The 25,833-nt window shown below is 34.0% G+C and overlaps 2 protein-coding genes across 2 annotated transcripts; one reads left to right on the top strand and one right to left on the bottom strand.

The window, feature by feature from the left end:
* Positions 1-1,004: 1,004 nt before the first annotated feature.
* Positions 1,005-6,519, bottom strand: LOC117925212 (protein unc-13 homolog). Its single transcript, XM_034844150.1, has 5 exons — positions 5,861-6,519; positions 4,483-5,349; positions 3,359-3,814; positions 2,601-2,790; positions 1,005-2,518 (listed from the first exon to the last, which is right to left on the bottom strand). Exons 1-5 carry the CDS (start codon positions 6,341-6,343, stop codon positions 1,587-1,589), a joined length of 2,928 nt encoding a protein of 975 aa, XP_034700041.1. The 5' UTR covers positions 6,344-6,519; the 3' UTR covers positions 1,005-1,586.
* Positions 6,520-15,916: 9,397 nt separating this feature from the next.
* LOC117924945 (pentatricopeptide repeat-containing protein At2g22070-like) lies at positions 15,917-20,421 on the top strand. Its single transcript, XM_034843694.1, has 2 exons — positions 15,917-16,347; positions 17,954-20,421. Exons 1-2 carry the CDS (start codon positions 15,973-15,975, stop codon positions 19,664-19,666), a joined length of 2,088 nt encoding a protein of 695 aa, XP_034699585.1. The 5' UTR covers positions 15,917-15,972; the 3' UTR covers positions 19,667-20,421.
* The last annotated feature ends 5,412 nt before the right edge of the window (positions 20,422-25,833 follow it).

Below are 25,833 nucleotides of genomic sequence, written 5' to 3'. Positions count from 1 at the left end.
TGTCTTTTGTGCTGAACATATCTTTGCAGTTAGAACCTAAAATCCAATCCAAGGCGATGCCATATAGCCGATACTTTTTTAGTTATGACGTAAAGTACTTTCCAATTGAGTGTACATTTTCAAAATTTATTGAGTCTCCAATAGTGCGCAGAGGAAGCACATACAGCATGTTCAGGTAGGACTTAGGAGAGTGCCTGATTCTGTTCTCGCTACCCATCAGGAAAATAATTTAATCCTCAACTCCGTTAAGGAATTGTGCATGATGGACGGAGAATTGGAGAGCCTGGAAGAGTCCAATTGGGGCTCATTATGGGATGGGTCGAAGCTTTACAAGTGTTTTTTCTGCAAAAATTAAAATGTTTGATAAAATAACAAAAATCACTTCTAAAAAATTCATAGCACTTGAAGTGATTTTAGGACCAACACTTGGCAAGCCATTTTTTATAATCTCACAATTTTTGTTTAGATAACAGTATTAAAAAAAATTACTAAAAGTGCTATTCAAGGTATCATTTGGCCTTAATCCAAAACACTAATTCGTTCTCTTAAAAGTAATTTCTACCGCAATTTTATCTTGGTTAATCCCAAATGGGCCTTTATTATGATTTCTATATCCATATCCTCTCTTTCATTATGTTTCTCCTTTCAATTTCTTCCTTTCATTTTCCCTCTCATGTGGGATGGGTAAACTTTGCACTTTCTGAAGTCATCTTTAATGTCTGAACTGAGTGGTATCCTCCATAAATCTTTTCTACTAACTCAGAATGACCTCAGTGACAAAAGCCAACCACTTGAAGTAGAGGTACAGAAGTAAATTGCATTCACAGCTGATTTTGTCCCCTATTTTCAATCAAGTCACAGCTAACAATTTCATATATTGCATTCAAATTGCATTCCATTCCACAGACTATACAACATTCAGATGCAAAATTGTCTTCTTACCCTTCCAGAAAGCCTATATCAACCCAATCATTCAAAACTAGGGCATAAAAATGCCAGAAGTACAGAAACAGAATGCCACCTTATGAATCTCCACAGTAAAATTATCAATCCTTTCTCATGTCATTCAACACTGTTTTCACAATTTTCTCACTTTCATACAAGGAGTATATATTAAAAAAACAAAAAAACAGAAAAAGAAGTTATATAGGCAACAAAAAGACTTTCCCCAGTTAGACGAACATTTGTGAATGAGATTGATGGGCAGAGTTTCTACTGGATATGAAGTAGTTGGCTGAAGAAGAGAAAAAATGATCACTGATGTCTGCACACTTTCCTTGAGCATAGAAACTCCCAAGCTTTATTAATCTTCCAAACCATCGATCAAATACACTATTCTGAGTGAGACAGTGGGGAGGGCATCTCAGCAAAAAGAATCCAACAGTAAATTTTACTATACAGGAGCAATATTTTATTCCTAAAGGTGACGAGCTTTGATCTTGAAGCCCAAATTAATATATATATATATATACTAGGAGCTTCTGGCTTCTCCCTGGTGTAATAAAAAGTGAGCTACAAAATGACCCAGAGCAGTTCCCACCTAAGAATTACCTTCATCTGGTCATTTTCTTGACACCTCATAATTGTTACAGTTTCTTAGGCAGGTTGTAATTTTTCTTAAGAAACTTTGCAGCCATGTCATCATGCCGATAACACAAAACTCTCAAGACTGTGTTGGGTTCAGTTGGATTCCATTGACCAGAAGTTGGAGGCAATGGAAGCCTGGATTTAGCGGAAGAGCCATAGGTCTCCAGACTTACACTTCTGAATCGCCCAATTAGGCTCTCAGTATCGCTACGGAAAAGGAGAAGGATACTTTTTACAATGGTTGAATGCTTATCTATTAATTCAGTTGGCAGTCCATCCCCATTGGCCCAGAATAGCTCCATAAGAAACTTGAAATCCTCCTCTATTATTTCAGAATCTTGCAATGTGAATGCACGAGAAGGGCCTCCAGCAAGCAAAACCAACAAGAACCCATCAAAAGAAGCTCTCATTATGTCAGTAATAACACGTGTTCTGACTCTGTCATGAACTGTGGTTGAGACAATCTCCAAAATTTGCTCGAGCTCCTGAAGCAAAGGCTCAATTCTAGAAGATGAAACTTCTCCCACATATAAACCATCCCAAAAAACATGACTCAAATCACGGAAGATAACTTTGTATGCAGTTGCCTCACATAGCTGTTGGATCCCTTCCAGACAAGCAGCTGCTGAAAGCTCAAATCTTTTTCCCAATCCATCCGCATTATCCTCCACATGAGTGGATTCGCAATTCCTTAGATGTGTAACTATCCTCTTCTCCAAAACTTGCAACTCTTTTCGAATATGCTGCAAAGTATTAATACGGACACATAGCTGTGGAATCGCAAAGGAACCATCCCCATTCGTAGTCCCGACCTGGGCTTTCCTCCTCTGAGCTATATGTGGCTTTTCCTTCTTTTTAAATGCACCAAATTTTGATCCTGTTGAACATCTGGTTAAAGCAGGCAGGGTGGGAATGAAGGTGCTTCGGGTCCCTGTAGATCACAAAAGATAAAAAGTACCATTAAAGAGATTAGAACTTCAAACTAAAATGCATGAAGGTTATGCAACACTTACCGCAGCCAGATTTTGCCTTGGATATATATTGTTGAAGACATCTGTCAAGACCAGTCAATAAGTCAGGAAGCAGAACTGGATGAATTTGTATTGGCAACAGAAAGAATGCTTCCACTGTTTCGTCTATGATTCGAAGAACTTCAACAGCAGAGGGAGCAAATCGCTCTTTGTTCGCCTGAGGGTTCCATACCTAGAGAGAAGATGTAAGGTTAGGTCATGGAAAACTAGTAATCAACAAGTTTCACGAAATGAGATCAAATGGAAAATGATAAATAATGTGTTCGATAACTTTATTTCCAGATGGATGGAGCCAAGATTGCAGGTTTCTATAATTTTTTTTGCAGTTTGGCTACAGGCCCAGCAGATTTTTCCCATTGCACATTTGGGTCCTCATCAAAATTTTTGAAGGTATAATATCTTTATCCAAACTGCATGTTTAATTCTTTTCTTTTATGGACCTCCTTATGCTTGACGTTATGCATGACGTGATTGAATAGAACCTGGAATAAGTTGGATCCTCATAGCATGGCAAGGGATAGCATAAAACTATATAAGGGAATGTGTAGTCATGCTAACAGAATCAGGTATGGGCAGATTTTTTGAATCTCAAACGATATCAATCCAAAATGAACCTTAATAAGGATCAGCAAGCGTAGGCTGGATCCAGAAGTCAATCTACTACAACAGGACAGACACAGTCTAAGGCCAGGGTGGGGGTGGGACCACATGGTGGTTGGAAGGAAAGAAACATCACATACCTCTTGTTGCAGATTCCTGTCAACCCATTCTTTCAGTATGTCCAATCTCGTTCTTATCCATGACTTAACCAGCTTGGCAACTACAGCTTCAGCTTCATAAGGAGGCATCGCCTGTATAATTGACTTTCCACCATCCTCACTCTCCACTGAATCTGCAACTGCAATCAGCACAAGATCTTTCTCCAATTTGTCAGCAGATTTCAACACTTGCAAAGCATCAGGTGTCAACTCACTGATGCTCGAAACAAATTGCTTCAGCTCATTCCCATAGCAAGCATGAAGAGTGGCCACAGCTACACCTGCTGCATGAGGGTGCCATTTCTTCAGTATTGGACTAAACATCCCTTTCTCATTAAAAGCCAGTTCGCTAATGTCTTGTGCAAGGATGGAAAGGACAGGAAGAGAATTTTTCCGATTTTTAGATAACTGCCTCATTGAGTCCACCTTCTCCATTCTCTGTGTTAAGGCACGTAAAACAAAATCTTGAGTAATATGTTTAATAGGAAATCAGCAAGTGAGCTTGGTTAAAATAAATAAATAAATATAACAAGAATTAGAGAAAAAGTTCAATTAGAAAATTTACATGACCCAATGTCCATCATCCTGAAACATACCCTGTGGACGCATATAGGACATATTAGCCATCTGTATTGCAGCCACAGTGACCAATTCAGAGTTCAGAAAAATTATGGAATGGAGAATGATACAAGATTTAGGAATTAGAAAAATATCTTGTACGGGTCCTTTAATAGAAATTAAGGAATAGCTCAGGGAGAAGAGCAAGGATGAAAAGGATTGCCTTCTCAAAGAAGCAGGATAGAATTTCACTGATTGTAGATAATATGCAAAAAAGGGACTAATTGTGTAATAAAAGAAATTGTACATGACTCAAGAATTTTGGAGAATGTCAAAACCAATAAGCTCTAAATTGGAAAGATCAAAACCTCAAATCTTCAGTTTTCAGCATTGAATCAAAAGCATGTTCACCAAAGTACTTAAGGCCATTGGGCTGGTAATAGAAGTCCACTATATATATTTCAGGATCATTAGGACAGTGGACCTTTTGTTCCATCTCATAATACCTCTTTCATAAAGGGAGATATGCTGGAAAGGTGAATATTTACCTGAGCAAAAGCAGCACGTAGTGATGACCTGATATATGTGTCAACCCTGTCACGAGCCACATCAACCTCTTTCCTCTTTCTACGATACTCATGAGAGATATCTTCAACCAATATCTTGGCTGCTGTTACCCCCAGAGAAACAACAATTTGCATTAAATCAATATCACCATTGCAGAAAGTATCATGGTATGTGAGAAGCCTTTTCTCTGCCCAACCCAATATTGAGCTCAATGTAGAACTCAAGGCCTTCAAGTAAACAGGATCCTTTGTTGCCTTTGCATCTTTTTCAACTTCCATCAACAGATTATTTACTGCAAACAGCAGGTCATTTTCCACTTGGCTGGTTGCAATATAGCGGTGAAATAAGACCCATGCAAAACAAAGATTATGCAGCATCTGGTTCATTCCAAGGATCACCCAAGTCTTTTTTATGAGTTCCAAAACATCATCAACCTCTTCAATAATAGATGTTTCATCATTAATGTCAAAACAAGCTTCTAGAAGCATTTGGTATATTCGGAGATTCAAAGGAGACCCATCTGCCCAGTGGCATGTCTCTGAAGCATGCCCATCAAACGATCTGCATGCAAGAGACATCACAGCATTCCGGAGAACTTGCATTGACTCACTGTTCTTTCCGGTTTCTATGGGCTTCTCTAAGGCCCCACGAATAATCTGACGAAGCCGTTGTGAAGCAGTGTCTGTTTTATCTAGTGGCAGGTAAGGATGCAGGACAAGTCCTGCTTCCAGAACCTTGAGATTTCTTTTCTGCCAGGCTTCATATTCTGGCTGCTTCGGAAAATCTGATGACTTGAACTGCTGTAATAGCTCTAGTGGCAGAACTATGGATTCTATTCGTCTTCCAAGCTGATATAAGCATACAAAGACAAGCACATTAATTGAGCATACTGAAATTTATATGCCTGTGAAACTACTCTCCCAGAAGAACAGTTTAGATATTAAAATATTATTCAACTCGATGAAACAGGACATAACAGTATATACAAAATCGAAACAAAAAAATGTCACAAAATTAATGCAAAAAAAAGAAAAAGAGAGAGAATAATAATTTGTCATCCTCGGACACCAAAATTTGGCCAAATGTAATAAGAAAAAAAGGCATTTAATGCAAATAAGAAAAGAAAGCATATGCTCTGTTTGGTTGCTGAGAAATCAGTGGAAAAGAACATTTTTTATATGGGATGGTTTTAAGTTCGCCGAGAAGATGTGAAATTTGAAGCTTAACTAGAATTATGTAGCTAAATAAAGTCGAAATTTTCTTTCCCCCTCCTTTCCCAAATTTCTCAGCAACCAAACAAAACCTAAATTCCTAATTTAGTAACCTAAACTTCAAAATTTTCCAGAGCAGAGTTCACACCTGCCCCGCAGCGATCCTCAACAAGCCTCTCCTAATCCTCGAATCGGTCTGCTCCGAGACCCTCATCTGAAGCCTCATCAACTCCCCAACCGTCACCGGCTTCTTCGACTTCGCCTGAGCCGCGGAGCTCTCCTTGGCCGCACCCCTCTTCGACGACGAATTCAGCCCCAACGCCTTCTTCACCTTGCTCGCCGCCGTCGAAGTCAACGACCTCTGCAAAGACGGCGGTGCCCCCGAGAACGACGATGCCCGCTCCGTCTTCTCCGACTGCGAGATGTAAGTCAAGGGCTTCCCTCCAGAGCTCCGGCCGGCCCCGACAAAGATCACGTAAGCCGTTTCCCGAAGATCCGAATCCGAAAGAGAATTACCCACCTCACCAAACGGGTTAGGAAACTCCATAGCGGCGGCGCCATCCACCATTATCATTGCTGTGTGCCTCTTGGACTCCCCAACACCCCTCTCCCTAAAAATATTATTAGCCATTATCGTTACAGACCAAACCCAAACCCAAAACCAAACCAAAACCAAAACCTACTTTTTCTGTTTCTCTTAATTCCCCGAAAAAGCAAGAGCGAAAAAGGGTGTGGTGGTGTGGAGTATTATTCTTGCTTGACTTTCAAGGAATTCATGTTCGCAGACAACACAGAATGAGAGAGAAAAGTTCAAAAGTTCAAAGTGTTAGATATTGGATTAAGATGTGAGAAACGCGGTTTCACGCGGCCCCCCTCTGCGCGTGTTCCCCCTCCGCTATTAGGTACGTGGAAGATGTTATGCCGTTTTCTCTCACTTTCTCTTTCTCCACACCCTCCACCCACTTTCATGGAAACACAATGCAATTGGAATTTTTTGTTTGTTCATAATTTAAGGGGAGAAGTTGTAAAATTTCTTGTTTTTAATTTAATTTAAATTATTAAATATATTAAGTTTGTATATCATAATTTAAAATTTAAAATATTTTTTATAAATTAATTTTAAAAAATAATATGACATAATAATTTAAATATAATTTATATTTGATGTTATTAAGTTTTACCAAAGGTATTTTTACACAAACCCTATACACTTTTTTAAATTTTTTTTTAAATATTTATTATAATTATTAATGTGAATCACGAATGAGTTAAATAAATTAAGATTAATTTTATTTGTCTCCCTTTAATTTTTGGTTAAAAGTTTGAAAATTTATCATACTCATCCCTTATTTTGAGTAAGGGGGAGGTGGATGAAAATCAAAAATGAAAAAAATAAGAAAGCTATTTGATAAAATTTAAAAAATACAAGGACTAAATGCATTTATACGAAATCACAAGTAAACGAAATTTATTCAATAAATTAAAATGGATGGTAAAAAACATGGTTTTAAAGCTTGGACCGATCGGCGGTCAAAAAACATGGTTTTAAAAATTGGACTGGACCGATCGTCAATCGATCACGATTCCGATTCAGTCTGATGAATTGGATTGGAGTATGATTGAATCGGAATCGGATTTGGTGAATCGACGGTTTGACTGGTGAGTCAATCAGTTCAACCAATATATATATTATATTACAATATCAAAACAATGTCGTTTACCTCTTCCTTCTTCCCAACTCCTCGGCCCCCTATGGCTGTGCCACCATTGCTCCCCATCCCATTTTCTTTTCAAGTGACACTTCTTCCCTCTTATTTTTATATTTATTTACCTAGTTTACTTTCATTATTATTTATTTTATTTTATATTTGTTAATTTTAAATTTTATAATTTTTAGAACTTGTGATTTTAATTTAAATAAATTTTTTATTTTAAATTAAGTTTTTGATTTTAAAATAAAATTTAAAAATTATAATTTTAAATTAAAGTTCTGATTTTAATTTAAATTTCTAATTTAAAACTAGTTTTCTTATTTTCAAATAATTTTATGATTTTTAAATAAAGTTTTAATTTTTAAATAATATATAAATTATATTATTTTTATTTTTATAATTATTTTTTATTTTAATAATATATAAATTATATATTTATAACATCACTAATTCGACTAATGAATCATGATTCAATAACTTTTTCGGTTCAATCACCTATCCCGATTTCGAAAGATTGATAAAAAGTAAATTTACTAAAAAGGTTTGAAACAAATAAACTATCTTCTAAAATGCAAAATTGTAAAAGTAGTTTTTAACCATGCGGTTGAAGAAGCGGTGTATTACAAGGGCTAGGGGTGCACGTGGGATTGGTAGCGCACAACAGACACAATGCAGAGAGGGGCACGTGGCAAGTAGCAACATCCCCCACACTTTATTTATATTTGTGTTTCCTGGGACATCCCCGCTATTTCCGCCTCTTTTTTTTGCTTCTTCCAATCCAAAGATACTGGGTCCACTCCAATCTCCCCACCAGGTCAGCCAGTTTGAAACGTTGAAACAAAAAACAAATAAAGAAATCAATAATAAAATTTATTTTGTGGTGCAACATCTTAGAAAAGAAATAAATCAAAATCATAATAAAAATAAAATTAAAAATTGGATTTTTATGCTAATAAATTTAATTTCCATTTTTCTTCTAAAAAATAATCCAAACGTATTAAAAAAATAAAAATAAAATTAATTTCTCATTCCCATTTAAATTTTAATTTATATATTCATTCTAAAAATATTATTCAAATTTCCCGATTAAATAGGCTTATAATGTAGGTGTAGCCGCCATGTCCATAGCTTGTGGCATTAACAAATGTCATAAGAAGAAGAAGCCCACACCCAACAAGACTAATCAATGTGTTAATAGATCAATAAATTATAATTTTGATTTTGTTGGTTGGAAAGAGTCAACTACGGTGAAAGAGGAAGGAGTTTGTGTAGAGAAATTGTATGGGAGAGAAGAATTCAAAGATTAGAAGAGCCTTCGATTGAAGTGTCAACAATTATAATAATAATAATAATAATAATAATAGAAGAAATATTGAACAAGAAAACAAAGAGAAAATAAATTCAAAGCAGAAAGGGTCTTCGTCCAAATGATAGTGAGAAATGGTATAAGGATTGGGTGGTTGGGGGAGTGTTTGTTTTGGAGCTTCAAGGTGATTGTCATCCTTTCAACTCCATTGATGATTGAGAAAGAAGAAGGAAGAGAGGCAGCTGAGGGGCTTTTGAAGGCAGTTTGAAGCATTGATTGCGGAAAGAGGACACACCAGCAGGGCCCAGATGCACGGAAAATGTCAATATGAAATCACGATAGTTTAATAAATATATAAATATATTGAATCAATTATGAATTTTTGATAACAAAATATAAATGAAAAAGATGAAGATATTTATAAGGGGACTTGTATGTGATGTAAATGAACCAAATTTGGTATAAAATAATGAGACTTAAGTTGCGGGTACCATGATGGAATTAGTAATGTGTCTTTTTTTGAGAGGTATCGAACGATCAATGATGAAAATATTGATAATTACAAATATATCGATACTTTTATTTAACGGACATATTAACGGATATTTTTATATAAAATATTGATGAACCTAAAATTGATAAAAATTATAGAAATATAAAAAAAAAACACTTAAAAATAAAATTAGAAATATAATAGATATTTTAAAATTGTTTTGTTCAATAAATTAATATATGTATAATAAATTAATATTGTATGTGCTAATAAAAAAAATATGAATTTCATAAACATATATTTATTATTAAATTATATCAAATATTATTCACAATAATATTGTGATATTTGATTATAATATGTCTAATTTTAAAATGTATTTAATATTAAAATTACAATTCATTTAATTATATTAAATGGTATAAATAAATGATGATATATGTATAATTTTTAATACTTAATTAATATATTAATGATATTAAAAACACTATGAAGAAAATTATAATAATAATTTTTATGTTTTTGGTATTCAAATAGATGAAATTTTTTGTTTAATTATAAAATAATTATAATTAATTTGTTATTTAAAATATTTTTTTTTAAAAAATTATGTTTATATGATGAATTTGAGTTTATATATATTTGGTGTAGTTTATATATGAAGAGGTAAACTTGCTCCAGTGGTTGGCTCACTACAGCCCCATGACGGAAATTTGAAGCCATTTTTAAAAGTTTGACCGCATAGGTTTGTTGACGCATTGACCGGCGTTTGATAACCCAAAATATCGCGGTATATTGGTGATAAATTGATAAAATATCATGGAACCGATATTTTCTTCGTGTCGAGATGCTCCTATACTCGATATTTTAATCATTGTATATGACCTCAATTGTTGATTGGTAACAACTCAGGGTCAAAGATGAGAGATTTAAAGTTTGTTTCATACTTTTAGAAAATATTTTTAGTATAAAACATTTTTGAAAATGAATAAGGTGTTTATAACAAAATTTAGAAATCACTTTTAAAAATTAAAAAGTTACTTGTAATACCTTCTAAAAAAGTACCTGTTAATTTATTCTCTTCAAAAGGTTTTTAGAGAAAATACCTCAACTAAAAACACTTCGAATAAAAATATTCTTAAACATATTCTTACATTAAAATGAGCAAAAACGAATTTACGCCTTATTAGGGTCAACATAAGAAGGGATAGATTGAGAAATAACACATGTTCAATTTTAGGGGGAAGGTACTCTGTAACTTTGAGGAGGAACCAAGTAGAGCAATGTCCTCTCTAAATTTAAAACCAAATGCTATATTAGAAAATTGTTTTAAGAAAATCTTTGAGGGCTCGCGTTACCGGGACCACTGCAGATGCTAGATGGACGCACTTTCTCAACTGAAGATGATACTTCCTTTATTTGACCTGCAAAAGATGTCCGGACAGGGGGTTCAAACACCCTCCGATGGTTTTGTTAGTTTTCATCTCTAACATTTTGATATTTTCACTTGGGTCCTCCTCATTTGGGAAAGAATGCTTACCTTCTTTTATTGTGTGAGAGCCTTTTATAGTGCCAGGAGCTTTGTCCCCTTTAATGGTGGGAAGACTTTTTGGCTTGTCATGATGATGCTAAGATGGCAGGAGAGCCATCATTATCCTGCCAGGCGGCTGTCAGAGATTATGGGAGGGATGACTTGCCGTCATCCTTGTCTTTTCGCTCTGTAGGCGACGCGGTACAGGTCGTGACAGGTTGCCTGAAGTGACCCAGGAGGGTCCTGTCAAGCATGCTTTTAGTAGTATGAATAATGATGGCTTGCGAAACGCGGTCAAGACTTTTGTCTAAGACGCTAGCATTGGGTCCGGACAAGACGTTCGGACAAGGGAGTGTGGATAGCATGTCGATCCCATGGTCATCCAGATGAAGAGTTGAGAGTGCCACGTGCCCCATGAGGAAAATCCGGGCAGAGGGTTGGATGTGCCACGTGTCCAATGGAGGAGTGCTCTGTGAGGCTGCCACGTGTGCGCTTAGGGGTGGTCCCTACAAAAATGATTAAAAATCATGTATTGGTGAATGAAAAATTAAGCTTAAAAGGATAAGATAATTATTTTCAAAAAAGATATATTCTTTCCAAAAAAAGATGTGGACTCAGAAAACATATTCTTTCCAACAAACGTGTTTAGTGTTTTAAAGACATATCATTTCCAATAAATATGTGTCCAACAAACATGTTTAGTGTTTTAAAGACATATCATTTCCTACAAATATGTCTAGTGTTTTGAAGATATAATACTTCCAATAACCATCACCTATGATTGTAAATAAGAATCCCTCTCTGACATTTAATTCATCCCATCGTTTGTCTCCCATTTCTTTCCAAGTTATTATCAAGTATGGAATTCCATGTTTTATTCCAATTATTTCCGGGTGTGGAATTTCATTCCAAGTGTGCATTTTCAATACATTTAAGTTTCTGAAGAGAGTATAAAACATAGTTTGATTTACTATTTCTTGTTATTTGAAGTGAAATAATCAAAAAGTGAAAATCATATATGTAAGTACGTAAGTGAGACAAATTCATCTTAAAAACATAAAGTCAATTCTAACCCCAATCAACCTTGTCTATGAGTTTAATTTCTATTTACTTATTTTATACACTTATTAGTTTATATATTTTCAATAATTTGCACAAGATTCTATATACAATTGATCAAATAATTTAATCCTTGATCTTGTTGATAAGTTTAATCCACTCATTATTAAATTAAATTAAACATTTTCCTAGTATTTTTCTTGAAATAAATTTCTTACTCACTCCATGTTACGAAAATTTCCTTTTTAGTATACTTTTCTCATTTCTCTACTATGTTTTTTCAAGCTAAATACCCACAAGTATCATTTGACATCATGAGAGATTACTCAAAGCTGTGATGTTCATTTCCATACTTTCTAATAGAGAGAAACAAAATAAGGAAGATAAAGAAAAATAAAAAACATTAAAAAAAGAAGATTTAAATAGTTGGTTTTCTTTACATGCTTTTGTTATAAAATAAATATAAAGATTAAAGAGAAGAAATAGAAAAGAATAAAATGAGAAAATAACTTTTTTGTCCCTCTTTATTAACTCAAAAAACCTCATTTATAGACTAACGGTAATACTAATATAGTGATGGTACAAACACGACAATAGTGGTGTCATCTATAAACTATCATAAATATTTATGACACTCTTCTTGGATGACAACCATTTTTTGAATAAGTTTCATTAAAGCCTTATTAGGAAAACAAACTCTTTGGGAAAATCTTATTGAAGGAAAAATAATATATTATTTTTTTTAATACTTTTGAACTATTACAATTGCCTTGTTAAAAATATTGCTAGTAAAAACTAGTGGAATAAAACTCGAACGAAGGGAAAAAGTGTATAGTGTATTGACATTTTTATTAATCTGCTCGCCCTCATGTAGACATGATCATACTTTCTCTAGTAGCTTAACATGAAGATCTTTGAAGCAGTGCATTCCAATAGTATATATGAGCTTCTTGAGTGTTGTTGTTGACAATGCTTTTGTGAATAATCTACTAAATTGTGTTTGATCATATTTACTCAACATTAATTTTATCAATCTTTTAGAGCTCATGGTGCAAAAAGAACTTAAGTCATGTATGTTTAGTTTTATCACCCTTAATGTATCTTTCTTTATCATATGCAATGCTTGCAACCTTATCTTTGTGTAACATATTTAAATTGTCTTTAATCAAAGATAACTTGCGTGATTCTCAAATATTTTGGATTATAAATCTCAACCACACACATTTCCAACTTGCTTAATGAATTACAAGTAAGTTTTAATGATTTGAATAAGTAGTTACCATTGTTCGCTTCAATAACATTGATTTAAGAAGGTAACGAACCAATAACTAATACTTACTTTTTTTCCTTGGACTCCAATATCTTCAAGTTGGTGCACTATATGTTACTTGTAACTTCACATAAATGATATATATGATCTTATACAATTTATCAAATGTATTAATGCATTAATTGTAATGAGATATAGTACTTTTGGACCAAACAGTTCTTTATTATTTTCTTTAAGATGAAATGAGTCTTTGTTCACTTCAAGTAAATGAACAACTGTGGAGAACTTAGTGGATGTGATTTGTATTTATAAAAATACTTCAAGACATTCTTTATATATGTTGATTGATAAACCAACACTCCATTTGGAAAGTACTCAATTTATAGTCAAGACAAAATTTGTTTTTCCAAGATCTTTTATTTCAAATTCCCTTTTTAGATAATTGTTTTTGTGAGTTCTTTAGAAGTTCCAATTGATTCAAATTGCCCACATATACTATTAATTTAGTTGCCAATTTCTTGATGAATATGCATGGACAAATGAGATTATAAACGTACCTTTTTCTCAATAAATATTCATTGAGATAATTGTATCATATGCATTAGGATTGCTTAATCCATACAAGGATCATTGTAGCTTATTGAATACATGCCATGAGGTTTCAAACTATGTAATTTAGGTGTCTTACATCCTTTAGGAATTTGTTTGTTTTAACCTTTTAAATCCTTCAGGGACTTTGTTGTTTTGTGTATTTGGAATCTGTAGGACTTCAGGTATTACCAACTCTCCTAAAAGGAATTACCAACTCTCCTAAAAGGAATTACTTGTAGGAAAGACACATACCCTAGCTTTATAGTGCATTCACCCAAGCGCCCATGGGCGAACATAAGGAGAGTTGATGGACGAGGTCAACCCTCCGATTTGTTAACAATCTCCCCCCTAGCGACACCCCTAGGGTTCGAACCCGTGATCTCGGCTCTGATATCACTTGTAGGACCTTAGGCGCTACCAACTCTCCTAAAAGCAATTGCTTGTAGGAAATGCGCATACCCTAGCCTTATAGTGCATTCACCCAAGTGCCCACGGGCGAACACAAGGGGAGTTGATGGACGCGGCCAACCCTCCAATCTGCCAATAGAATCTTTCAAGCATTTTAGCATAACTTAACATTCATATAATTATATAATACATATTGATAGTTAGGAAATCTTATGCTATAATTTTTGTATTATCTCAAATACACTTTTGTATGATAACTCATTGGTATCCAACAATTTTTATGTCTTCAATCGTTAGACTTCAAGTCTATTTATATTCAACAAGCTTGATGTCTATGCCAATCATAATTGTGTGATTGAAACTACATATAGAGTGCAAAATTGATCAACTACTAAAACTTTTTAGAATTGCACCATCACTAGTTCAGTTTGCATGACCATGCAAACTTGGCTTCCTCTTTGGTTTTTTTTTTTTTTTTTTTTTTTTTTTTTTTTTTTTTGTGCAATTCACTTCAATTGCTTATATATTCCTTGTTTTAACTCCAATTTGTGAACCGTTTGAAGTGTTGAATTGTTGACTTCTTGATCTTCAAAGCCATATGTGGCTTGCCCTAAAAAGATCATGGGAATTGCTCCAAAATTCACCTCAAATTTAGTGTACATATATGTTGTTATTAGGTTTGAGTTCCAAATTTTATTTTGAGTTTAATTGCATTTGATTCAAATCTTCTTCTTCATAGTTGCTTGTCTTTTACCTCTCTCCATAACATTGATCTCATCTTTAATGCTCATAACTTTCTTGTTTTGCCATTGAATGGACCCTTATCATGCTTCACAAGTCCTGAATATTTTTTAGACACAATTGACCCATCTCCTTTGATTAAAAAGGACTTTTGCACTTAGCATTTTTTTTAAATCTTTTAAACTTGAAATTACGCTTAAAATAGAAGTTAGATTTATAATTAGGGTATTAACATTATATTAAGTTAAATTAAGTAATTCAAGCTTTTTAAAATGCATGAATCTTAATGTTTATGTGCCATTAGAACACATATTTTGGCTCTAATCATTTATATAACAAAATTAGAAATTGTCTCTATAACTCCTAGATATAAAATTGTTAATTGACAATTTTGCTTTACAAAATTGTTAATTGACAATTTTGCTTTACAAAATTTTTTGTTATGCAATAAAATTTTAGAAATTTTGTGCCTAGCTTTTGGTTATAAGGCAATTGTCAACAAAAATTGTTTCCATAATTTCTAATTATGAGATAATAGAAATAAAAATCAGAATGATAAAAACAAATTATAATGAATATTACTTTTCGTATATCTTTCTAAGTAAGAGTGTTTAAAGAAAATAAGATTACATATCACTTCAAATATAATCAAGAATTTCAGATAAACAAAAACTATTGTAATTGAATTTATCTCTCTTCGTCAATAGTGTGATGTTAATAATGTGTTATAAAATAAACATAAAGGCTAAAAAAAAAAAAGAGAAAAGAATATATGGAGAAAATATCTTAGTTGTTCGATCTCTTTATTATCTCATAAAGCCTTATTTATACATTAATAATAATACCAATATGTTAGGAGTACAAACTCGATGATCGAATAGTGTTATCATCTACAAATTACCGAAAATGGTTTTTATATCATTCCTTTTTTATATAATAATAAAAATATTTAAAAACACATAGATTTTAAATATTCCAATTATATTTTATTTTCTTCAGCCAAGCTCATTTTCAAATTTGATATTACTATCCATTTCCTGAAATTGAAATGGGAGTAAACTTTTACGTAAACTTTTACAGCACACTATTTTAGCGCCAAGTGACCAGACCAAAGCAACAGAAAACAGTAATTCAAAATTCGAAACCAAAATGAAGCCTACGCCCAGGCTTCGCGAGGCCATCGACGTGCTGTACAGTCGCGGCAATGCGAACTCCGAATCCTACACTCGTCTTCTGCTCCAATGTGTTAGATCAAACGACGTTGTTCAAGCCAAGAGACTCCAGACCCACATGGATCTTCATCTCTACCAACCCACCGACACCTTCCTTCAGAACCGCCTTCTTCACCTCTACGCTAAATCTGGGAACCTGTCCGATGCTCGAGACCTGTTCGATAAAATGTCTCGCAGAGATATTTTCTCCTGGAATGCTATGCTTTCTGCTTACTCAAAGTCAGGCAATGTGGAGGATTTGCGGGCAGTGTTTGATCAAATGAGTGTTCATGATGCTGTTTCGTATAATACGGTAAGTATTTTGTAATGTTTTGGATTGAGTTATGGTTTTGATTTGCCTGTGATCTTTGTAATTAATGGTTATTGAGAGAGACATCAAGGCTGAGGGCCATAATATAGCACTATCATATAAAATGAGGAGTTTACCGCTGATTGTCTGGCATCCTTGACGGTACATAATTTTCTGTTATGAATATAAATGCTATGAATTCAATGGCCTGTTTGGTGGTGAAATGAGGACTGTTTTCTGTTTAAAGAAGAAAGAATGAAAATGGAACCCAAGACATGTTTGATAACATGTATTTGAAAACCTTCGGGAAATTTTCTTACAAAGTTTCATCCTTTGGAAATTTTATTTCTTTGTGTTTTCAAAATGCAAGCACCTAAAAATTTTAGAGTGGTTAAAAAATGAACATGTTTACTGTGTTCATTTTAAAAAACAAAAACAGTCCTAAAAAAAACATTGTAATTTTCCGTATGAACTAAAATTTGGTGGGAAGTTTATGATTTTTTTACTTTACCAATTTTCTTTTATTTTAATGGTTTGCAATGAAAGGAAATGAACCGTCTACCTTGCTTCTAATCATGTAGTAGCAAACATACGAGAAAATCAACTATTGACCAAAAAGGGTTCTGGATCAGTGATAGACTATATTAATGGGAGTTTGTGTGATTATAGTGCAAAAGTAGGGCTTTTAATTTGTTGAAGTTAAGCTCTACCAATTAACTCAGAAAAATCCAGCCTGTACACTTTGTGTTCAAACCCATAGCTAGTTCAAAATTAAAAACTGATTTGAATATTAATATATTATCCAATTGGATATCCTTCACTGGGCCTTGTGTTCCATACTCAAACTAAAGACCAAATTTTCACTTCATATCTTACAACGACCGACTTGCTCCACCAAAGACTTGCTTGCTGAAAGCTACTCAATTTGCTTATTTTCAGACAAAACTCAGTGTTATACATAAGCAATTTGGATATTCATTTCAAACTCTTTCATGCTTATTCAAATTAGGATCTAAAAGTTGACTATCCAATGTTCTTATATAGATATGATTTCCATTTAGAAATGGTTTGGATATATGACTTCTATTTAGAAATAAAGATGTTTTAGATAAAGTGTGGTTAGAAGCCAGTATATTTTGGGGTTTAATATTTTTTTATTCATTTGTATTGGATGCAAGGAGAGGGATTGCAACAGTATATTCATAAGTGCCATAAGGCAATACTATTAACCCTCCTCTTAAATAATAAATTTTAAATATATGGAAGAGGAGCCTCATTCCCTTTTAGGATTCCTAGAGTGGCTTGCTCCAGTTAAGGGGTGGTTTGTTTTTGGCCTTTTTGCTTGTAAGGCCTTAGCTGCCTTGTATATGTCCTGTATATTTTAGGGCTTCTTAGCCTTCTTTTAATGAATTCTGTGTTTGCTTATCAAAAAAACAAAAAAAAATTAAAATGGTACAAAATTAGCTATATGCCAGTTTTAAGGGGATTTTTGTGATTATAGTGCAAAACATGGGCTTTTACTCACCCATGTTGATTTTGTTATCCTTATTCCTTAATCCAGAACCATTTTTGTATGAATTTTGATTGTAGTTCACCCCCTTCTCTCCAGGTAATTGCAGGTTTTTCTGGAAATGGCTGTTCAAGTCAGGCTCTGGAGTTTTTCGTTAGAATGCAGGAAGAAGGATTTGAGTCCACAGATTATACCCATGTGAGTGTGCTACATGCATGCTCACAGTTATTGGATATTAAGCGGGGAAAACAAATTCATGGTAGGATTGTTGCAACTAGTTTGGGGGAAAGTGTTTTTGTTTGGAATGCTTTGACCAATATGTATGCCAAGTGTGGTGCACTTGATCAGGCTAGGTGGTTGTTTGATCGAATGGTTAACAAGAATGTGGTATCATGGAATTCAATGATATCTGGTTATTTACAAAATGGGCAGCCTGAGACATGCATCAAGTTGTTTTGTGAAATGCAGTCATTGGGTCTGAAGCCTGACCAGGTTACAATTTCAAATATTCTCAGTGCCTACTTTCAATGTGGCTATATAGATGAAGCATGTAAGACTTTTAGAGAGATTAAAGATAAGGATAAGGTTTGTTGGACAACAATGATTGTGGGTTGTGCGCATAATGGAAAAGAAGAAGATGCTTTGCTATTATTTAGAGAGATGCTATTGGAAAATGTCAGACCAGACAATTTTACCATATCAAGTGTGGTTAGTTCCTGTGCAAGATTAGCTTCTTTATCTCAAGGTCAGGCAGTTCATGGAAAAGCAGTTATTTTTGGAGTTGATCATGATTTGCTTGTGTCTAGTGCCCTTGTTGATATGTATTCCAAGTGTGGAGAAACTGCAGATGCTTGGATTGTGTTCAAAAGGATGTTAACTAGGAATGTGATTTCTTGGAATTCCATGATTTTGGGTTATGCACAAAATGGAAAGGATCTAGAGGCCTTGGATCTTTATGAAGAAATGTTGCATGAAAACTTGAAGCCAGATAATATTACTTTTGTGGGTGTTTTGTCTGCTTGTATGCATGCTGGTTTAGTTGAACGTGGACAGGGATACTTTTATTCTATCAGCAAAATTCATGGGATGAACCCTACTTTTGATCATTATTCATGTATGATCAATCTCCTTGGTCGTGCAGGTTACATGGATAAAGCAGTAGATCTGATTAAAAGTATGACCTTTGAACCTAATTGCTTAATTTGGTCTACCCTTTTATCTGTTTGTAGAATTAACTCTGATGTCAACAATGGAGAGATGGCAGCAAGGCATCTCTTTGAATTAGACCCACACAATGCTGGACCGTATATTATGCTTTCTAACATTTACGCTGCTTGTGGGAGATGGAAAGATGTGGCAGCAGTAAGATCTCTCATGAAGAACAACAAAATTAAAAAATTTGCTGCCTATAGCTGGATTGAGATTGACAACCAGGTCCACAAGTTCGTAGCAGAAGATCGAACTCATTCTGAAACAGAACAAATTTATGAAGAGCTGAACAGACTAATAAAAAAGCTGCAGGAATCTGGATTTACACCTGATACTAACTTGGTTCTACATGATGTGGTAGAGGAGGAGAAGTTTGATTCCATCTGTTACCACAGTGAGAAACTTGCTCTTGCATTTTGGTTGATCAAAAAGCCTCATGGAAGGACACCCATAAGGATTATGAAGAACATTCGTGTTTGTGGTGACTGCCATGTGTTTATGAAGTTTGTATCTAAGATTATTAGGCGGCCGATAATCTTGAGAGATATAAACAGATTCCATCATTTTATCGAAGGGAGGTGCTCCTGCAAGGACAGTTGGTAATGAAGTATCTGGCAGAGAGGAAATGTTAGCATATCAGAAAAATCTTCATGGAAACTGCTGAAAAGAGAGAGATGGCGATATTCAGTCTCCAATAGGAGAAAGAGGAATTTCAGGCATTGCCTTAAGAGGAATTTCAGGATGGTATTAATAAGTCTTCTGTGGATGGTTGAGGAGCCTGGATTTATAGAGTAGGAAGGAAAAATGAAATAAGAGCAGCAAAGATGTCCTCCTTGATTGCTGATGGTTGGAGTTTTCACTAAGACTCAAATATCTTAAAGCTCTCAGATGAGAAACACAGTAGCTGAATATTGATAAGGTATCAAGTGCAAGTGGTTGTAACTGGATTTTGTTGGCTGTTGGTAACGCATGATACTTGAAGAGGGAGGAAACCCAGCGGAGATGATAACCATTATACTGCTGTCTCAGAGTTTTTTAAGATGGCTGGTATATCCATTTTTTTCCTTGGATTTGGTCTGGTTTGGGGGATTGTTAAAATACCGAAAAGGAAAGCAATCCCATGAAGCACAAACTTAGGATTCAAGATCAGGAAATCCCAGCATATAACATCTTCCCTCAGATGTTTGATTACTGAGGTTGAGCTTTGTCTGAATGCTATTCTCGAACTTGCTAAATTGTCAGTTGTAGTTCCTTTCCCATAAGTGTGCTGAATTTAATCCACCAGTTTTGGTTCAAGATTTCCTTAATAGCACTTATTAATGTACATCTGGATCTGCATCTCTTTCCTGATCCTGGAATATGTCAATGAGTATGCAGAATATGGCTAGAATGGCATATTAATGGCACCATCTGGTATGACAACTTCATACTTGGGATATAATAATACCTGCAAAATCAGTTTGAGGCACCATTGGATCTTTAACATAGCTAACATTTTCTTTATCACATGCAGTTCTGTCACTCTCTGAGGGTTTTGTGTGCTTTTGCTGCTTATCTTTCCTGCTTCTTCACTTTAAATATCCACTATGTGTGCTGGTGGTAACAAATAATTCTGAGGGGGGATGTTTGGTGGATTAAAATAGGTGAAGATACAAATTTTTCAGCGATTTAAATATCCTTTGATCAATATGCTTTCAAGATGAAGTCAATCCCACAATCAACATGCAATGTCCGTGAAAAACCACCTACAAAGTTTTCCAGAAACTTTGCAGATGTAAAAATCACAAATCAATCAATTGGAGAGCAAATTTACTGAATCGAAGAGAACAAGGACGTAATTTTACCTAGACCGGATTCTAGCTTCTCCCAGGGGTTTTACACAAGTCAACACCTACATTTGTCTTCGTGTCCACGATGCAGCACCGTATGCTCCTTAGTGGACTCCTCAACGATTTGAGGGGATGAATCAACCATCTTGATCAATCTCAATCAAGGTAGAGGCCTTGAGAGTGTTGGGAATGCATAGAAAATAATGACAATGATATTATAGGCTGAAGGTGTGTAAAAACACAATCAACAGGTGTATTTATAGTTGAAAAAACCGTAGTGGGTCAGGCCATGAAAGTTTGGTCGAAATAATTATAAAAAAAAAAAAAAAAACCTAATTGCTCAAAATTTACCACAGGTGTTTGTGTGCTCTCATAGGGCGCTTGAATCCTCCTTGCAGGTGCTGAAGTGCTCCTCTTAAAATTTTGTATTTTTTCTGTAATACCCACAACTCACTCAAGGGCATGACGATCATTTCATACCTCAAACTCGAAGGCTCAAAACAATACAAACATTCATCTTGTAACTGAAAATTATCGATTACCAAATTTTTATTCAGAGTAGTAAAATAAATGAATTCTAAAATCTCCGGATATCAACTTCAAAAACTAACACAAGTGTTATTCTCTAAATACCTCTAAATTCAAATAATTTACACGAGAATTAAATTTTAACATCCAAACAATGTCCAAAATAAAGTTTGAACCAAAATCTCAACAAATAAAAATTCCCCAGCTTAACCATCATTGCTCGCTCGAACTGAGAGTACTTGAAAAATTATCAACGAAAGGGCATAAACTTAAAACTTAATAAGAAACACAATACAGTTTCATGGATTGAATATTTTTAATTATAATTATAAACAAAAAATATAACATTGTTTTCATAAAAACTTTTGAGTTCAAAAGACTAATAGAATCAAACTTTTTAATAAAACTTTTCATATCCACTTTGAAACAATTTATCATTAAAATCAAATCAAATGCATTCAAAATATCTTTACTCTGATTATCAAATAACAAATGGTGTTCAATTAGATGAGACTTTACAAATGAATGACTAGTTTCAAATTTATTCCATTTAAAGTGAACAAAACCAAAAATCAACAATTATAATACGTTGACAAGGGACATAAAGTTAACTATTATAACTCGATGATTAGGACCATATAATATCAACTATTATACCCGTTGATTGGAACAGATATATCAACAATTATAACCCATTGACTAGGGTCATAGAAACCATGTCAAAAACTTCATTTTATTAATTCAAACTTATAGAATAAAATATTATATCTCCATAATTTTCATTTTTCATAAAAAAAGAAAATGCTCAAACATATATTTAATTTATGCACAAAAATAAAAATTATATTTTTATACATTTCAAAATATAATACAAAAAGAAACTTATTTCCTTTTACAAAATCTGCATTAATTTCCCTTACCTTGAATAAATACTTAAAATCTTGAAGAATTTAACTTGAATAATTTACTTATCACCTAACATAATATCATATATAATATTTATTATTGATTATTTATTTAGAGATATAAATTTGACAATCCTAACAATATTTTATACAGTTCTTAGTAATTCTAATTAACTTATTATGTTAACATTATTACAAATAATATTATTTTCAACTTCTTAAATAATAATAAATTAATTTAATAAGTTTCCAAATTTTTATAAAATTCATATTCCTCCCTAATTTTATCTTAATTATTTATTTATTTTATATACTTAAATTAAATTAAACCTTATACAAAAATTATTATTATTATTATTAATCCTAATATCCTCTCTTACTTAACAAACTAGCCATGTACTTTTAACAAAACAGCCCCACCAACTCCATTCATTATTGTTATTCTTATTATTATTTTAATTTATTCCACTACCACTTTTTTTTTTTGGCTCTCACGTTTAGATTGATTTTTTTTTTCTTTTTTTCACTCAACAATCATCGGTTCTTCTTTTCTTCTTTATTATTATTATTTTCTTTTTCCGATATAAAGCCTCCACAAACTATTTATTTATTTTCTTATTTTTTGAATCTAAAATTTCTCTTATTCCACTAATTTTTTCATTTATTTACTTTCTATTCAATTGAAATTTTCCTATTTTCATCAATAAATTCATTTGCATTCATAAATTTTCCAATCTTTTGGTCTTCTAAAGTATTCAAATCTAATTAATGAATAAAAAAAATATTAATCCAATTATTAAAATCTTAATTGATCTTCAAACCTTAAACCTTCAAATCTTCAATTCTATACTTTCAGATCTTTCCGATCTCTGTATAAAAGGGTTTTTTGAATAAAGAAGATAGAGAAAATCGAATTTATACCTAAGGCTTTTATTAAACCTTAAACCTTCAAATCTTCAATCCTATACTTTCAAATCTTTCTGTGTAAAAGAGTTTTTTGAATAAAAAAGATATAAAAAATCTAATTTATACCTAAGGCTTTTAAAAGCAAAAATACTTTTATACCTTTATTAGATTAATTAATTTAATTAATAAAATTTTAAATTACGATTTTACCCCTAAATTGGGTTTGAGGTATTGCAATTTCGATTCAATTTCAGGTCTATTATACGAGTTAGCTCATAATAAACCTAAGCATACCATTATTCACAAAACATACTCAACCACACTTACCTAAATGGTCCTTTGTATTTAATTGGCAATGATCTTGTGTCTTTAAGGCGAATGTAAAAACCCAAGATGTGCATAGAGTCAATCCAAGGATGTTTGGTACAAAATTGCCAACCTAGACTAACTAGTCTTAACTTTAACAATTTGTACTACAAACTAGGGTGGGTTTACAGTTTTGGATTTTGGTTTCCATGGACAAAATACATGGTCTAGTGTAGTCTCGGTTGTTGCTAAAATAGCTTCATTTTTTCCCTTTATATGTTTCTCTTCCTTTTGAGGAATTTATGATATTTTAACTAATTAGGAAACATGCATGAATTTGGTAAGAGAAGATACTTTTTATGATGATGCCTATTCTCCCCTACACACAGCTCAGATTCTTCCAATTCCTTCTGATATATGTTACATATGTACAGTGTGGAGGACCGTTTCAAATTATTGGCCATTTCCATTTACACGAAAGCTTGGAATTTAGTGGTAGCTTTTGATTGGTATAGGTACCAGGTTCCAATATGGAGGTGTCCTGTGCATTGTGGTAACATTGTAGAATGTTTTGGCTCTAGGGGAGAGCATCCCAGAATCCCTGTGAATGAATGGGCCTAATGCAGAGCTAACAGAGTTCTTAGCACAAATGGAAGCTACAGGCCAAAGAGGACTACCGTTGCTCCCGGTCCATGGACTTGACAGCCTGTGGGTCTAGCTCATTAGATCTCGCAAGGCTTGGTTTCTAGCTTGTTGACCCAGAGGGCCATTAAGGTGCTCTCCTCCCACTCAAGTAGGTCATGGCGTAGACAATGAAATTAGGCCCTTACTAGAATCATAACATGCTCTGTTTTGCTGTTTTGTCAAATTTTCTCTTCAAGAAGAACATGGTAACACTACTACTTGTTCAAGCCCCATACCCCTACAGCACAGTATTCCAACTTCCTCAAAATTGTATTCAATTATGTGCTGATTTAGCCACAACAAGTTAGAAAACTGACTCTACAACGAATTAATTCGTAACTCACATGGAGGATTGGTTCTAAGGTGGGTAATTGGGGTTTGGTTGAATAAGAACTTATTCTCACCAAGCCTACTTCAGGAATGAGTTGTTGGCCAGAAGAGCATTTTCTCAAGTTACAGGGTTGGGTGATGCACCCATCTTTGATCCCAACCCACTTATATTAGTCAGAACTCTACTCCAACAATGTACTGCCAAGGAGTCCTATGCACAAACCCCATTTTCCAAAGCTTTGTGTTCACAGGCTTGTGAGCACCAGAGGGTGCAATTACCTGAAAACCGGCTAGAAAGTATTAAGTGCAGTAACCACATGCCACTGTTGGGAGGACATGAAATAAACAATGTCATGTACAATGATGTTGATGGTTTTAACTAGATTTCACACTCCTTTGTCATGGCTCCAGGTCTCCTTGATAATTCACATTGATAGCCTCATCCTGTCCTCTTCCAGGTACAGAACATGGGCTAGAAAGCCCGGCATTTTTGTATAATTCACAGTATAATCCAGCACTAATCCTCCCCTTCATGTTTTTGTCATAACTTTTACTCAGAAACTGCCAAATACACAACTCATTAGGTTGTGTCTAATCATTCTATAAATAATAATTGCTTTGTAGACTGTCCAAGGTTTGCTTAAGGCTTCTTCAATGAGAGTGTCTCTTGATGTCCCTTGAATCATTGTGTGCAGCTCACTTGGCCATGTTACCATGTGCTTTCCCTGAATCACCTCCCAAAGTCTTGTCTCAGAATTTCCACAGTTAAGTTTTAATTTGGAGAAGGTGCATGAACATATGTAGAAAAGTTGGAGCCTATCATCAGTTCATCACCTACCCACAATCCTTGCCTTTTCTTACTGATGCAATAATCGACACATGATTAAACTTTAGGAGGCATGAACAGAAGACAACATAGGTACAAAAGTGGAATCATGGGCCACAAGAATATGAAAAAAAAATGAAAACACACATTCACACACAGGATCTAGATGGAAAATCAAAAGGAAAGCTAGAAAATTCTTCTGTAAGGATGCATGTTACAATTGTATAAAGACCAGGAAGAACCCCTGAAGACATTATTTTCATGCTTTTTTTTTTCCTTTTTCCTCTTTTTAGCTGATGAGACCACCGTGTTGTTGCATGTGTGGTTTCTATTATGTCAGCTGCCCATGAAAAAGGCCCTGCACGTGGATTTGATGAGGTACCTCATGTGGGCTTCATTGGCAAGTTGAAAATAAGATCTGTCTGCAACACTTGTATCCGCCGCAAATCTATGGCC

Source organism: Vitis riparia, chromosome 11, assembly GCF_004353265.1.
Source record: "Vitis riparia cultivar Riparia Gloire de Montpellier isolate 1030 chromosome 11, EGFV_Vit.rip_1.0, whole genome shotgun sequence".
NCBI lineage: Eukaryota > Viridiplantae > Streptophyta > Magnoliopsida > Vitales > Vitaceae > Vitis > Vitis riparia.
Note: the sequence above shows the minus strand (reverse complement) of the source record. Positions and strands in the feature narration are given on the sequence as shown.